This window comes from Oryzias melastigma, unplaced genomic scaffold, assembly GCF_002922805.2.
Source record: "Oryzias melastigma strain HK-1 unplaced genomic scaffold, ASM292280v2 sc00326, whole genome shotgun sequence".
NCBI classification, from domain to species: domain Eukaryota; kingdom Metazoa; phylum Chordata; class Actinopteri; order Beloniformes; family Adrianichthyidae; genus Oryzias; species Oryzias melastigma.
Window position 1 is genome coordinate 88,298 of NW_023416930.1, and position 17,102 is coordinate 105,399.

At 40.7% G+C, this 17,102-nt stretch overlaps 1 protein-coding gene across 1 annotated transcript in view; it reads left to right on the forward strand.

Annotated features, from left to right (window-relative positions):
* The window catches only part of LOC112138496 (NLR family CARD domain-containing protein 3), a gene marked incomplete at its 5' end in the record, with an annotated part of 33,535 nt that extends 17,209 nt beyond the window's left edge, over positions 1-16,326 (forward strand). The window contains 2 exons of the mRNA XM_024261047.1: positions 14,530-14,703; positions 15,022-16,326. Coding sequence (XP_024116815.1) covers positions 14,530-14,703; positions 15,022-15,037 — 190 coding nt within the window. The remainder of the gene's footprint in view (positions 1-14,529; positions 14,704-15,021) is intronic.
* Positions 16,327-17,102: the final 776 nt, after the last annotated feature.

Sequence of the window (17,102 nt, forward strand, 5' to 3'; positions counted from 1 at the left end):
TGACTATATTCATTTGCTGTAAAAGTGAAAATACTGGAATCCTAATTTATAACACAAACTTCAACAATTAACTTTATTTAAAAAACAAATAAATAAAAAAAGAATTGAATTGTTCATGAGCATTTAGAGATTCACCTTTCATTACGATTTATTAAAAAGGTAAATAAACAGTTCAATAAAATGTTTCATATAAAACAGTATTATATAAATATACAGCATATTAAATGACTTATCTTTGCTATAGCAAAAAACTACTAGCTGTTCTTTGACACAATGTCAGTAAGATTTCTTATTTGTTCAAATAACAATGTAAAACAATGTATTTCCCTGAAGTTTTATTGTGAAAAACTAAAGTGAGATACATTTTGAAAAACTGTGAAATCAGTGAAATTAGGATGTAACCTGGTAGGCCAACTTCCCTCTGAAAGTTTGACAGACGCTGTTTAGCCAGAATGGAGTGTTGGAAATGTGTGGAACACGTCTTAAGCATTGTAAGGCAAGGCAAGTTTATTTGTATAGCACATTTCATGTACAGAGACAATTCAAAGTGCGTTACATAAAACATTAAAAGAAACAATCAAAAGAAATAGTAAAAATGTGATCATTAAAATAAAATTAAAAGAAAGTAAAAAGATTTTAATTTAAAACAAGCATAGAGAGACAGTGCGGACGTAAACTTTTGAATACATATTAATCAAATGCAGCTGAGAACAGGTGAGTCTTTAACCTGGATTTAAATACACTGAGTGTTTCAGCAGATCTAAGGTTTTCTGGAAGTCTATTCCAGATCTGTGGTGCAGAGAAGCTGAATGCAGCTTCTCCATGTTTAGTTCTGACTCTAGGAACTGATAAAAGACCGGATCCTGATGACCGCAGAGGTCTGGCTGGTACATACTGGGTCAGGAGGTCAGTCATGTATTTTGGTGCTAAACCATTCAAAGCTTTATAATCCAGTAACAGAACTTTAAAGTCTATCCTCTGACAGACAGGTAACCAGTGTAAAGACCTCAGAACTGGACTGATGTGGTCTACTTTCTTGGTCCTTGTGAGAACCCGAGCAGCAGAGTTCTGAATAAGCTGCAGTTTCCTGATGGATTTTTTTGATAGTCCTGTAAAAACACTGTTACAGTAATCAAGTCGACTAAAGATGAAAGCATGCACTAGTTTCTCCAGGTCCTGCTTAGACATCAGATCTTTAATCCTTGAGATATTTTTGAGATGATAATAGGCTGATTTAGTGACTGCCTTAATGTGTTTATCAAAATTTAGGTCTGTGTCTATCACTACACCCAAGTTTCTGGCCTGGTTGGTAGTTTTTAGTTGAATAGATTGAAGCTCTGTAGTGACGTCCAACCTTTTTTCTTTAGCCCCAAAGACAATAACCTCAGTTTTGTTTTTGTTTAATTAAGTTGTGACACATCCAGTCATTAATGTCCTCAATGCATTTACCAAGAGCCTGTACAGGGCCTCGGTCTCCTGGTGTCAGTCTAATATATATCTGTGTGTCATCTGCATAGCTATGGTAACTAATGTTGTTGTTCTTTATAACCTGGGCCAGTGGGAGCATGTAGATGTTAAATAGAAGTGGTCCCAGGATGGAGCCTTGGGGCACTCCACATGTAATTTCTATTGGCTCAGAAGTGAAGTTACCAATTGACACAAAACATTTCCTGTTTTCTAAGTTTGTTTTGAACCAGTTTAGTACTGGCCCAGTGAGACCCACCCAGTTTTCCAGTCATCTGAGTAGTATTGCGTGGTCGACTGTATCAAACGCAGCACTGAGATCCAGTAAAACTAGCACTGACATATTTCCACTGTCTGTATTCAAACGTATGTCATTAGTCACTTTGGTCAGAGCCGTTTCAGTGCTGTGGTTCTGTCTGAAGCCAGACTGGAAGATATCATAGCAGTTGATTTTTATTAGGAATTCATTTAACTGATGGATAACAGCTTTTTCAATGATCTAACTTAAAAATGGCAGGTTTGATATCGGTCTGTAGTTGTTCATTTGAGTTTTTAGTAGCAAATATTCAAACGAGAACTTTGAAGGCCGAAGTGGAGAAGGGTTCCATGTGAACAACAGTTGAACATGGGTCAGTCGGTCCTAAGGGTTGCAGTCCACCTCCTGGAATTTCAGGTTTGGCTTCATTGATAATTTTAATCTCTTTTGGAATTGCCCCTCTTTTTATAGTTCTGACGGTTTTCACCCCAGCCCCCTTGGAAATAATATTTTAATATGTAACATTCAACATTCTGTGCACTGCTTTACACTTGACTGACAACCAACTCCAAACACTCCCCAAGAATCTACCTCTGGTCATTTTCAGAATTCTGTTTTCCCCCTCAGTACCGCTGATGATAATGCCCTAGAACTTTATTCCTCACCCGTCATCTTCCACATACAGTCTGTCATATCCAATCGAACAAGTACTCACCCTCGGCCATCTCACAGAAACTTTAATAACCTTAAAGCAGTGCACATTCAGAAACCATCCACTCAACCATTGTCAACCCCATCATTGAACTCTACTGTGACATTGAAAATGGGCCTTTTAAATGTCAGATCACTTTCTAATAAGTCTTTTATTGTCAATGATCTTATTTTAGACAATGATTTAAGTTGCTTGTTTTTGACAGAAGCGTGGCTTGGCACTGACGCACCAGTCATTCTCACCGAGGCCTCTCCGTCTAATTTTAAGTTTCTATTCTCTATTAGGGAAGGTAAGAGAGGTGGCGGGACAGCATCAATTACTCAGCAAGCTATACAAACCGAAGTTATTATGCTCTCTGAGTTTTCTTCATTTGAGTACCATGCTTTTCTTTTTAATAGCCCTCCTGTTTTATCAATTACACTGTTCAGACCACCAAATCCCCCTTCCTCTTTTATCAATGAATTTTCTGAATTTTTGTCAGAAATCCTTTTAAGATACGATAAAATTTTATTAGCCAGAGATTTTAATTTGCATGTTGATAATGATAATGATTTCTATGCCTGTGAGTTTTTAAATCTCCTGGACACTTTAGGATTTGAGCAACATGTTACACAGCCCACCCATAACAGAGGTCACACCTTAGACTTGATAATCACCTATGGCCTGTCTGCAGGTGTGTCCTCTATAGTGGACACTGCAATCTCTGACCATTACTGTATATATTTTAGTTTGGTCATTTTAGGTCAACAGGAGGCCCCGGTGAGAACTGTACAGAAAAGGTATATCTCCCCCGAAGTGGCTGCAAATTTCACTAATACTTTTAAAGAAACTCCTGCTCCAATTTTACCTGCATCATGTAATTTTATCGTTGATGATTTTAACAATAGACTAAGATCTGCTATTGATTCAGTTGCTCCTGTGAAGACAATAATTCTTAAATCAAATATTACAACGCCATGGAGAAATGAATCAATCAGAAATCTGAAAAGAAACTGCAGGAGAGCGGAGAGAAAATGGAGGAGAACAACAAAAAAGGAAGATTATGTAATTCTAAAAGAACAATTGAAACTCTACAACTCCGAAATTAGAAGCACTAGGACAACTTATTTTTCAAATATCATCAAAGACAATAAAAACAATCCCAAAATTATTTTCAAAACAATTGATTCTTTAATTAACAGAGATCCCAACAATTATTCCATGTCTTATTCCCAAGCGACATGTGAAACCTTTGCAGACCTCTTTGGAGGAAAAATCAGTGCTATAAGACTAAGTCTCTTATCACTACAGAACGATCATCCAAAGGGATCACTAACACTGATATTACCTGAGGAAACACTGGAGAGTTTTGTCCTGGTTGATGCTATGATGCTTGGTAGAGTTTTTTCCCAAGTTACCACAACAACCTCTCTTTTAGATCCTATACCAACACCACTTTTAAAATCTTTTTATGGATTTTTTGAGCTGGAGCTTTTAAATATTGTGAATTGCTCTCTTCAGACAGGTGTCTTCCCATCTGCATGTAAAACGGCAGCGGTAAGGCCCTTGCTGAAGAAAAGCAATTTAGATCCCAAGATTTTAGACAATTAGACCAGTATCCCATCTACCATTCTTAGGCAAAATCATAGAAAAGATAGTTTTTAATCAACTATATGAATTTTTAAATGAGAAAAACATCTTAGAGAAATATCAATCAGGTTTTAGGACAAACCACAGTACAGAGACGGCCCTTTTAAAGATTGTAACTGATTTTAGAATTAACTGACTCAAAGAAGCTCACTGTGCTGGTTCTACTGGATCTTAGTGCCGCATTTGACACAATAGACCACCAGATTTTACTTCAAAGACTTAAGAGTCTTGTGGGCCTTACAGGCACTGTTTTAAAGTGGCTTCAGTCCTATTTTACAGAGTGCAATTTTTTTGTCAATATGGATACATGGTCTTCCAAAATTCAATTCAATTCAATTCAATTTTATTTATATAGTCCAAAATCACAAAGAGATTTGCCTCATTGGGCTTCAAAATATAAACAATTGTTAAAAACTAAACAGACTACATAAACTGGTTATCCCTGCCCTTAGACCCTCCCTCCCGGTAAGGAAAAACTCCTAAAAAAAACCTGAATCAGGAAAAAAAGAAGAAACCTTAGGGATTCCCACATGAAGGAGAGATCCTATCCCAGGACGGACAGACGAAACCAGAACAGTTAAAGAAGAATTAGCTTCTACAACTACGTATCTAAGAGTTCATTCAGATAAAGCTGAGGGACGAGTGATGATTAAGTCCATAGTCAAGATGAAGCAGAAGTGCAGTCCACGACGAGGAGCAGGAGGACAGATGACCCAGCAGGAATCACTCTCACTCAGAGATGCAGGATGGTGTCGGGGGCGTGGTCCACGGCCAAGAGTGGGAGCGTGGGCGATCCACCGGGGATCTGAAATCTCTCCCGCTCCCCAGAGGAGAGTGGGAAAGAAGAACAACATGTGAATGGAACTGCACCAACAGAAGCATGGATAACTAAATACAATAGAAGAGAGGAGAAGTAAATGAGAATAGAGAACAGAACCCCAGAGCCGATCTGAATAATAACGCTGATAGAAAATCTACATTTATATTTAAACGCATCAATATTGGTTTATTAATCTAGCCTCACAAGGACCACAGGAGAGGGAATATTCTCTGATTACTAGCTAGCCTGGCAGAACGCCTGTCCAAAGAGGAATGTTTTAAGGCTAGTTTTGAAGGTAGAAACTGTGCTGGCCTCTCTGACATGAGCTGGGAGCTTATTCCATAGAACAGGGGCTTGATGGCTGAAGGTTCTACCTCCAACTGTACTTTTAGAAATTCTAGGAACTACAAGCAGTCCAGCATTTTGTGAACGAAGTGTTCTGACTGGTTGGTAAGGAACTATGAGATCTCTAATATAGGATGGGGCCACACCATTCAGAGCCTTATAGGTTAACAGGAGGATTTTGAACTTGATCCTGGATTCAACTGGTAGCCAGTGGAGAGAAGCTAACACAGGAGTGATGTGTTCTCTTCTACTAGTTCCTGCTAACAATCGTGCTGCTGCATTCTGGACAAGCTGAAAACTTTTTAAAGAACTTTTCGGGCATGCTATTAGTAAAGAGTTACAGTAATCCAGTCTAGACGTAACAAATGCATGGATGAGTTTTTCAGCGTCACTTTTAGATAACATATTCCTGATCCTAGCTATATTACGTAGATGAAAAAATGCAGTTTTACAAGCTTGAGATATGTGAGCCTTAAATGATAAATCCTGGTCAAATAAAACCCCTAAGTTTCTGACTGAAGAATTGGAGGCAACATTTACACCTTCCAGGGAGACTATCTGATCTGAGAGAGCATCTCTCAGGTGTTTAGGACCCAGTATCATGACCTCAGTTTTTTCTGGGTTCAGAAGGAGGTAATTAATTGTCATCCAGGTCTTAATGTCTCTGATGCATGAATTCAGTTTCTCTAGGTGGTCATTCTGGTCAGGTTTAATGGATAAATACAGCTGTGTATCATCTGCATAACAGTGAAAGTTAATGCTATGTTTCCTGATTATGTTTCCTAAGGGCAGCATGTAAAGCGTGAACAGAATGGGCCCTAGAACTGAGCCCTGAGGGACTCCGTAGCTAACTCTAGTACAATGAGAGGACTGTCCATTTACATTAACAAACTGGTATCTATCAGATAAATAGGATTCAAACCACTGGAGGGCAGATCCCCTGATCCCTATGTCATGCTCTAGTCTCTGGAGTAAGATGCTGTGGTCGATGGTATCAAAGGCTGCGCTGAGGTCTAACAGGACCAGAACAGAGATTAGTCCCTTTTCTGAAGCCAATAGCAAGTCATTAGTAACCCTGACCAGTGCAGTTTCAGTGCTATGGTGAGGTCTGAACCCTGACTGAAAATCTTCAAAGTGATTATTGTCCTGTAGGTGGCACTGCAGCTGCTTTACTACAACTCTTTCTAGGATTTTAGATATGAATGGGAGATTAGATATTGGTCTATAGTTGGCTAGAATGTCAGGATCCAGGCTGGGTTTCTTCAAAAGAGGTTTAACAACCGCATATTTAAAAGACTGAGGCACATAACCAGTCTCTAGAGAGGTATTTATTATGGTTAATATGGATTCACTAATAAGGGGGAAGATTTCTTTAAAAAGTTTAGTGGGGATTGGGTCTAAGAGACAAGTGGAGGTTTTAGAAGACGTAATAACTGATGCTATTTCTGCTTGGTCCACAGCAGTAAAGCAGTCTAATGTTACAGACGTTTCTATGGATGCCTTTATTTCTACGACTTCTGCCTGCTTTGGGTCGATAGTGGGAATAACCACATTTAGCTTCTGTCTAATATTTGAGATTTTATTATCAAAGAATTGAAGGAAATCTTCAGAGCTGATAGTAGCAGGAATATGTGGTTCAACCGAGCTGTGGCTGCTGGTCAGCCTGGCTATAGTACTAAAGAGAAATCTTGGATTGTTTGCATTTTCTGCTATTAAAGTTGAGTAATATTGAGTTCTCGCTTTACGCAGGGATTTTTTATAACTTAAGAGGCTACATTTCCAAGCATTCAGAGAGTGCTCTGAGCCGGAACGGCGCCATTTTCTTTCTAATTTACGAGTTATTTGTTTTAGGGAACGTGTTTCAGCGTTAAACCACGGTGCTACTCTGTTTTGTCTAACAAGCTTAAGCTTCAGAGGGGCAACAGCATCAAGTGTTCCTCTGAGGGCTTGCATGGTATCATTGACAAACTGATCATTATCAGCGGGACTTAAAGTGCTCTGAGAATATTTATCCAACATGTTACTAAACATTGGTTGGACTGAGAGTTTAAATTCGGACACAGAACGCTCAGATAATGTTCGTTTAAGCTCTTTCTTATTTATTGGAGCAGTAGCATTTTCTAGTATAAACTGAAAGGTAATTAGAAAATGATCTGAGAGTATGGGGTTATGAGGAAGGACATTCAGCTGGCTAATCTCAACTCCATGAGTTAAAACAAGGTCCAGGGTGTGCTTATGACAGTGAGTAGGTTGATTTACATTTTGTGTGAAACCAACATTTTCTAATAAAGCCGCAAATGCGTTTCCAAGACAGTCACTGGAATCATCAATATGAATATTAAAATCTCCTGTAATTATGATTTTGTCAGAATCTAAAATAATATTTGATAAAAATTCTGAAAACTCAGATAAAAATTCTGAATACGGGCCGGGAGGGCGATAAATAATTATAAATAAAACTGCTTTTTGAGTCTTTCTGTTTGGGATATTTATAGACAGTACAATGCTCTCAAACGAATTATAAATGTGTTTAACTTTAATGTTAAGGATCAAGCATGACTCTGAAATTACTGCTAACCCACCTCCTTTCCCAGAAATCCTGGATTTCTGATAGTTATTATAGCTAGGGGGGGTTGATTCATTCAGTCGAACATAATCATCCTGTTTTAGCCAGGTTTCTGTTAGAGCTAGCAGGCTAAGTTTATTATCATTAATCAATTCATTAACTAACAGGGACTTTGAGGAAATTGATCTAATGTTTAGTAGCCCACATTTAATGACATCATAATTTTTGTTACTGTGATTCATTCTGTTCATTTGCCTTCCAGCACATAAGCCAACACTAGGAACTGCTGAGCTAGCCCTGTTTGGGGTTAGCATCGGTGTTAAATGCCGCTCAGGGGAGAGTTTTAAACTACTGCTCTCTCCCCGGGTCTCCTCTCTGAGTTGTCAGGCTGCATGGCTAAAGCTAACAGAAATGTTTCTGGACAGAAGAGCCGCTCCGTCCAAATCGGGATGAATGCCATCTCTGCGCATGAGGCCGGGCTTTCCCCAAAACATGCTCCAGTTATCCACAAAGCTAACGCCATTTTCTGGGCACCATTTAGCTAACCAGCGGTTAAAAGATGAAAAGCGGCTTTACATTTCATCACTGACTTTGTTTGAGAGAGGTCCAGAGAAAACTACTGTGTCTGACACAGATTTAGCCAGTTTACACACCGATTCTACGTTTAGTTTAAGAATCTCTGATTGTCTTCGTCGGGCGTCGTTGCCACCTGCGTGAATTACGACCCGACGGAACCTCGCCTTACTCTGGGCTAACATTCGGAGGTTTCCTTCGATGTCACCAACTCTGGCTCCCGGGTAACATCTAACTGTAGCTCCCTTGAGCTTTACGTGTCTGACCACGGAGGAGCCGATGACCAGGGTTTTCGGTTCAGTTGATGCGTTACTGAGGGGAGAAAACCTGTTCCGTACAGGGAGCTCCGGGCGCTCTGCGGGCTTAGGTTTAGCTCTGTGCTTTTTCCCCACCGGTACAAACTCATCCTGGGGATTCCCCGGCTGCTGAGAGGGCGGTGGGATGCTAGCTAAGTCAGCTTTACTGGCGCGGCTAGCGCTCCGAGTGACAGCAACATGGCTAGCTGGTTTAGCTTCCATTGAGCTAAGACGCGCTTCTAGCTGTTCGAGCCTGGATAACAGGTCTGATATCAGACTACAGTTAACACAACGACCATTGTCTTCACTAAATGAGGCGGGATCCTGACTAAACATATGACAAGTGGGGCAGGAAAGAGGGCTGGGAGCCAAAGAGGTAGAAGGTATCATGCTACAACAAGCGCTGGTTTACGCTCACCGGGAATAGCGGTCCGGGTTAGGAGGGCTTTCCGGGCTCGGTAGTCGCTGCTTGCCGAACAGTGGGCCGTCGTCCGCCGTAGCGTGCTGAGCCAGGTGTGGCTGCTCTGCTGCCTCAGGTGTGGCTGCTCTGCTGCCTCAGGTGTGGCTGCTCTGCTGCCTCAGGTGTGGCTGCTCTGCTGTCAATGTGCCATGAGATAAGTTATGGTGTCCCCCAAGGTTCAATTTTAGGCCCAATACTTTTTAATTTATATATGTTACCACTTGGGGATGTCATCAGGAGACACGGCATTGACTTTCACAGCTACGTTGATGACACACAGCTTTACATCGCCGTGTCTCCTGATGATCTTGAACCTATTAATACTCTTTTAAATTGTATTTCTGACATTAAGTTCTGGATGGCAGATAATTTCTTACAGCTCAACCAGGACAAGACTGAAGTTTTACTAACTGGTCCTGAAGACAAGAGAGAGATGATTTTACCAAGTCTTCAGAGTTTTAAACCCTCTCAATGTGTGAGAAACTTGGGTGTCTTTTTAGACTCTGAACTAAATTTTAGCCCTCACATCAAAAATGTAATCAAAACTGGATTTTATCACCTCAGAAACATTGCCAGAGTCCGCCCATTCCTCTCTTTTGCTAGTGCAGAGGTGCTGATGCATGCTTTTATTTTTAGTCGGTTAGATTATTGCAGCGCCCTGCTTTCTGGTTTACCTAAAAAACCGATTCATAATTTACAACTGCTCCAGAACTCAGCGGCACGAGTTCTGACAGGGACCAGAAGGCAGGAGCACATTACACCAGTTTTAAAATCGCTGCATTGGCTCCCTGTGCATTTCAGGTCCATTTTTAATATTCTTTTAATAATTTATAAAAGTCTTAACTGTACTGGGCCTTCTTATATTGGGGACTTTCTTTTAAGGTACGAGCCGTTGCGGACCCTGAGGTCCTCCGGCACTGGCCTTTTAGTTGTTCCACGGGTAAGGACCGTGACCTATGGTGAGACCTCGTTCCACCACTATGGTCCTCGCTTGTGGAACAGCCTGCCGGAGAGCCTCAGGGCGGCTACAACGGTAGAGGTTTTTAGAAAAATGCTTAAAACATATTTTTTTAATTTAGCATTTAGTTGATTTTATTCATGTTCATGTAGTAAAATTGAGTTTTTAAACACCTCTTTATTTTCTTAATTATTTATTGTTTAAACTTTTAACTGTTTGTTATATTCATTATTCTTATCATTGTTGTTTCTTTTAATTATTTAATTGCACTTACTCTCGTGTGTTTATTTATTTTTTATTATTTTTTTTATTTATTTCTTTTGTTGTTGTTGCTGTTTTAGCTCCAGTGTTTCCTCATGGGATCCTCTTTGTTCAGGGGTTTTGCTGGCCATCCTTTGGGGCCTGGTTGCGTTGGCTCTCATTTTAACTGCAGCAGGCATGGGTCTGCACCGTGGTTCAATAGCTGTGGCGTGGACCCTCTGCCCTCCTGGTGTTGATGGGAGCCGCACTGGTGCCCCATGTATGTTACCGGTCCCCCTGGATTAAGTGGATCCCAACAATACCATTCTGTACAGCAGAGCCAAGCCACAGATTTCTTTTTGAATGTTTCAGGGGTGGGCACTGTGGGTGGGGAGGGGCCGGTATTTAATGGGTATTTGATTGTCTATTTTAAATGTTTATATGTTTTCTTTCTTTATGTTTCTTATGTACATCGCCTTGAGCTGGCGCACGCCATGAAATGCGCTTTATAGATAAAGATTATTATTATTATTATTATTATTATTATTTTGTCTAGACTGTCCTTTTTTAAGAGGTTTGATTACAGCTGTTTTCAGTAGTTCTGGGAAAACACCAGATGTTAATGACAAGTTGACAATCTGGAGCAGGGCTGGTTCCAGGATCTTTGAAACTTTTTTGAAAAAGCTTGTGGGTAGAATATCCAGACAGCAGGAGGAGGAGTTCAGTTGACATAGAATGTCCTGCAGTTCTTTACTGTTTATGGGTTGAAACTGAGCCATTGGGTTTATACTGGTTTCTAGTGGATAGGGTTCATATCCTGAACTTGTAGTTGGTGAAACAATTGTTTGTCTAATGTTTTTGATTTTGTCCCTGAAGAATTTGGCAAAGTCATTACAGGCTTTGGTGGAGTAAAGTTCTGGTGCCACTGACACAGGGGGTTTTGTCAACCTGTCGACTATATTAAATAAGGCCCGAGCATTATGGGAGTTTTTGGTAATAATGTCAGAAAAATAGGACTTCCTTGCATTGCTCAGTTGTAAATTATATAAGTGAAGTTTCTCTTTATAGATGTCATAATCTACCTGTAGTTTAGATTTCCGCCACCTGCGTTCAGATTTCCGACATTCTCTTTTTCCGTTCTTTACCACAATGGAGTTTCTCCATGGAGATTTTTTCCTACCAGAGATCACCTTCACCTTACTAGGAGCAATACTATCCATGATATTTGACATGTTGGAATTAAAGCTATTAACAAGTTCATTGACTGAATCCCCTGAGAGGGGAGGAGTCAGTGAGAAAATCTGGTTGAACATCTCACTAGTATTTTCAGTTATATACCGTTTTGTGATCTCCTCCCTCAAAACATTTGTGTGTACTGGAATTGTGCTCTCACAGAAAACACAGCAGTGATCAGACAGACCTAAATCACATACAGTAACCTTAGAGATGTTCAGACCTTTGGAAATCAATAAATCAAGAATATTCCCTCTGTTGTGTGTGGGCTCTGTTACATGTTGAGTCAACCCGAAATTGTCCAGAGTGTTTATCAGGTCCTTAGTCCCTTTGTTCTCAAGATTTCCATAATGGATGTTAAAATCTCCAGCCATGATTATACAGTCAAAATCAAGACAAATTATAGACAGCAGTTCACTAAACTCAAGGTTAAATTCTGGATTATATCTAGGTGGTCGATAGATATTGATAAATATTGTTTTGAGTGAGGCCTTCAGCTGTAGGGCTACATATTCAAAACATGGAAAGTTTCCAAAAGATAACTTTTTACACTGAAACATTTCATTGAACAAAACTGCAACCCCCCCGCCCTTTCTGCTTGTTCTTTCCTCACTGATAACACCATAATTGGGAGGAGCCGACTCTGTGAGAACTGCTCCCCTACTATTCTCATCTAACCAGGTTTCAACTAAAAACATAAAATCAACTTTGTTCTCAGTGATAAAATCATTAATTAAAAATGTTTTTCCTGCTAAAGACCTGACATTTAAAAGTGCTAACTTGAGAGGTCTAGGAGTAATAATATTTTCATTTACCTTCTGTTTCTGGAAATGCGCAGAGGAAATGTTTACCTCTTTTAAAGTCCTTTGTTTGCGTTTTGGGCAGATTACATTCCTCCTGTTAGTGACAAGTACAGAAACGGTGTGTGTTTCTAGAGAACAGGGTCCCAGGTTTTTCTGGAGAACATCATGAATGTTGGTATTTCCACAGCCTGGACCCTCAACACATCAAACATCTGACTGCAGGGACAGGATATGATGTTGTACAGGAGAGGGTGGGGCTTTACGTCGACCCTTCGAACGTTCTGGTGACAGAGTTATGGGTGACAAAAATGGATTGGCCAGAGGGGTAGATCGAAGCCCAATCCCGACTCGCTCCATCATCTGCTCAGTGAATTTCAGGTGGGGTGAAGAGGGTGAAGAGGGGGAGGGGGAACCGTCAGGAGTTTGTTGGTTTGGTGGTGTTTGGGAGGGTCCATCGTCCTCGTTGTTTTTCCTCTTCCGGTGCTTGGAGGCAGGTTTCCCGTTTTTGATGTTTTCCTCCAGTGGGGGCAGCTCTGTTCCTCGTGTGGATTCAGTCTGTGTCTGGCCTTGACACTCAGATAAATTTATCTCAGTCTTGGCATGATGCAGGAAGTAAAAAAGATTGGAAGAGAACAGTTTAACTCCTGATTTGTTTAAACTGAATCCATTTTCTTTAAAAAGATGTTTGCGTTCCCAGAAAATGTGAAAGTTGTTGATGAAATGAATTCCGGTGTCCCCACATGTCGTAGAAAGCCACCTGTTCAGTGCCAACAGCCTGCTGAATCTCTCTTCTCCTCCTCGAATTGTTGGAATGGGACCGCTGATAAAGACAGCTGCATTCATGGAGCTCACAGTTCTTATCAGTCCAGTGAAGTCTTGCTTTAAAACTTCAGATTTTTGCTTGGACACATCATTTGACCCTGTGTGTAGTACAATGTTTTGTACTGACGGATACTTTGCCACAGTCTGCGGTATTCTCTCCTGTATGTCACTGACCATATCGTTTGGAAAACACAGGACTTTAGTGTTCCTGCTGCAGAACCACTGAACATCTTTTACAGTGGAATCACCCACAATCAGAGTCTCAGGCCGACCCTTCAGCTTTCTTTCTGGCCGTTTACCTTCTATTGGGTTACAGGTCCTCCTTGTGCTGCTTTCCAGTGGATGGTCGTCGGGTAATCCGGGGTCATCTGACAGTGGAGCAAATCTGTTTTGCAGGGTCACCGCTCCGTTCATGCTTGGCTTCTTTCCTTCTGACATCTGTGTCACCAACTTGCTGAAATCACAGTTGAAACGGCTCCAGCTCTTTTTATTGATTTATTTTCTCTTTGAGCTGCACGTGGTTGGTCAACATTAGAGATGGCATTTCTGCAGGGTTCTCACAGGGTCTTAAAAAGTCTAAGAAACATTGAATTAATAAATGTGGAAATAATACCTTAAAAAACCTAGAAAAGTCTTGAATTTATATTTCTGAGCCTTAAAAATGGTGCCTCTAAAGTTTTATTTTATCCTGTTTCTAATCAAAAATTACATTTTTATAACTATGAATTCTTTGATGAAATGATGTAAATAAAGAGCATCAGAACCAATCGTGATGGAGCGATACACTGGATGTCCACTGCTGGCTGAAAGACAATAGAAAACTAAAAAGAAGCTCTACAGTATCACAGTACAGAACACAAACAAAAATGAGAGAAGCTTCAGTTTGGATGATGGAGATGATGATGAAGAATAAAACATCTCTGAGGTTTATTACACGTCTGTAAAAAGAGACTTCAACTTGGATCAATGCTAAATCTACAAAGTACTTCAAGATGGAGCTGAAATTCTCCCATGATTCATTGGTGTTTGGAGTAGAGCTGAGCAGAAAGAGGAAGTTGACTTTTTCTGCTGATTGTGCAGAAACATCAGTTGGTTTAGATGCAGCCACAGGCTGATGTTTGACTTTCACACATCTGGACTTCTTTACTGAAGCAGCTGCATGTTGTCCTGAATGTTCCTGAATGTTCTTCTTCTCTGCTTCTGTTGGACTCTTCTGATCTGCTGCTGTTGATTCACATCTTTGGACTTTTTCCAAACTTTCTGATCTTCTTCCGCTCTGAACTCTTTAGAAGAACTGAAGGATGAAAAACACAAACTTTTTCTTTAAATGAAACTCTTTCTTCTGGATTCAGGTTGGAGAACTGCAGTTTGTCAAAGATCAGCTGTGCTGCTCTGGTCACAACTCTGAATTTAAACCCGTCCCACCTGAAAGAACTGGACCTGAGGATGAACAGCCTTCAGTCTTCAGATGTTCAGCAGCTCCAGGATCTGGTGGAGAGTCCAAACTTCAAACTGCAGACTCTGAGGTCAGTAGAGAGTTGGAGTCAGTCCAGCTGCTTCCAGATGTTTGGTCCTAAAGTTAGTCTGAGAGCAAAGATGCAGAGTTTCCTGTGAATCTGCAGCTACTCAATGAAGCTCTGAAGAGAATGATGACAGGTTTCAGGACAACAGTCAGCCAATCAGAGCAGCAGAAGCTCCAACAGGTGAAGATGACAGGAAGCTGCTGCTCTGAGCAGAACTGAAGCTCCTGCTGCTCTTTCTGCTGCTGTGCTGCATCACTGACTGACACACCAGATCAGATAGAGACAACACTTCATCTCTGGACTTCTCATTTCTCTCTGCAGGTGGAGGTTAGTCTGAGGTTCCTCCTTTTGGATCAGAGAACATCATCATCATCAGCTGGTCTGCAGAGATGTTGTTCCTGGAGGTGGAGAGCAGAGTGATGGAGGAATCAGAGGAAGTGGAGATGATTGTCAGAGCTGCAGCATTAACTGATCTGAGATCAGCTCCACTGTCTCTCTCAGCATCAAGTGTACAGTTATTGTGCTGCAGCTCCCCCGGTGGACTGATGGAGATCTGCACTTCATCTTCTCATTCTGACTTGGAGTGTTGGGAAGTCTTCTGTTTCTCTTCTCTCTTGTATTGGGAGCTTCTCTTAACTTTGTCCACACACTCTTGCTGTAGTTTTCTCCTCATGTGTCCTGAAACTGTTTCTCTGAATGATCTGTGTTGGTGATTCATCAGATTCAGACATGATGGTTTCCTGCAGAAGCTCACAAGTCTTTTCTGGTGTTTCTTGGACTCCTGCACGTCTCTGTACCACAGAGTGGACCAGCATTCTCTGAACATCCTTCAGCTGGTCCAGAAAGCAGCAGCATGGCTGTTGACCAAAGAAAGAAAACCTTCCAGCAGTTCTGGCCTCAGGATTCTCCATCTGGGAGCATTTTGGTTCTTCTTTTTCATCTTTATCAGACCTTTCAGAACCACAAAGTGGACTGAGTTCCTCTGATCAAAGGCTGCTGGGTTTTGGATTTTGTTCATTATTTTACAGGATTTTGTTCTATTGTAACCATGGTAACTGTGGGAACCGCACTCTTGTTTACTCTGAGTCCTGAAGCAGAAATCCCACCAGAACTAACAAAAGTCTCTCAGTTGAATCATTTTATATCATCTCTGTTCTGTTGATGATAAAATATTGACTCATGCAGTTTGAAAGACTCAGAATTTTAGTTTGATGTTTTTTACAGTTTAATGATTGAACTTCTTTTTTCTTTGGCGTTTTCTGGGTAAAACTCTGTTCTTTTTCATGATGACAGCATTTTAGCTTCAGTTTTTAAAGAAGTTTCATCTAAATCCAGTAGAATCTGATCATTTTCTAGAAAGTCTGAAACTAGTAGAAACTTTCTGAGCATAAAGCCTGTTTTCTCCAGAGGACATGAATGAACAGAGTGGATGTTAGTGAGGAATGACAGAGAATCACTTTGATGCAGCTGCTGCAACAACACTAACTGCATTGAAGCAGGAGGGAGAAGGGGGACACCTGCTGGCTGTTTCCAGAACTGCATCTTAGTGTCTACAGGTTCAAACTGAAAGCTGTCTGTCAAATTCCTGCAGCCTGTTTGGATCTAATAAATGCTCTTTTGAATCAACACTGTGTTTGAGATTGATTTTGTCTTCATTCTATCTTTGACTCACAAACAGACTTTAATCTTTAGCCTTCCCCTCATCCTGTTAAAGCTGTTCTAATATTCATGTGTTTGCTTCATTCTCAGTAGAAATGGGTTGAAAAGAGCTTTGTAATGTTCAGTTGTTGCTGATGTCTTTCTAGATGGGGGGCAGAACAGATGAGAGCTCCTCCCTCCTGATTCAGAGGGGAACAGTGGGCAGCAGCTGAAAGGAGGGAGTGGAAATGGGAAAAGTTCTCTGGACATTTCTCCTTTCTAAGAACAGAGAGACACGACTCCATGAACAGCAGAAGATAAAGAGTTTGAAAACATGTCCAAAGCTGGGCCAGATCTGAATTCTTCCCCCACCCCTCCGATTGTAGGGGTATTTGGAGCTGTAGTGGTGTCAAAACTTGTTTTTTAGGGGTAGCTGTATTGACTTCAGACTGTGTATCCCTCCTCCAGTAGGGTGTTCTGTGTTGTGCTGTCCCACGGAGGAAAAATGCATTTCTTCATGTGGGTGTGCTCTAAGCACAAAAGTTTACCTTTAAATGTAAATCAAGACTTTTTGTTATAAGATGACCTTTTTAAAGTCATAAAACTGATGTTTTGATGTATTTTCCGAGCGCTGGCAGCCATGTGCTAACGCAGATGACCAATGAATATTGATGATGTCATTGAGTGTTAGTAACATCTAAATTGGAAGACACTATTTTCCATATTTCTCCATTTGGAGGGATAAACGTGGGGGTTGGGAGAAG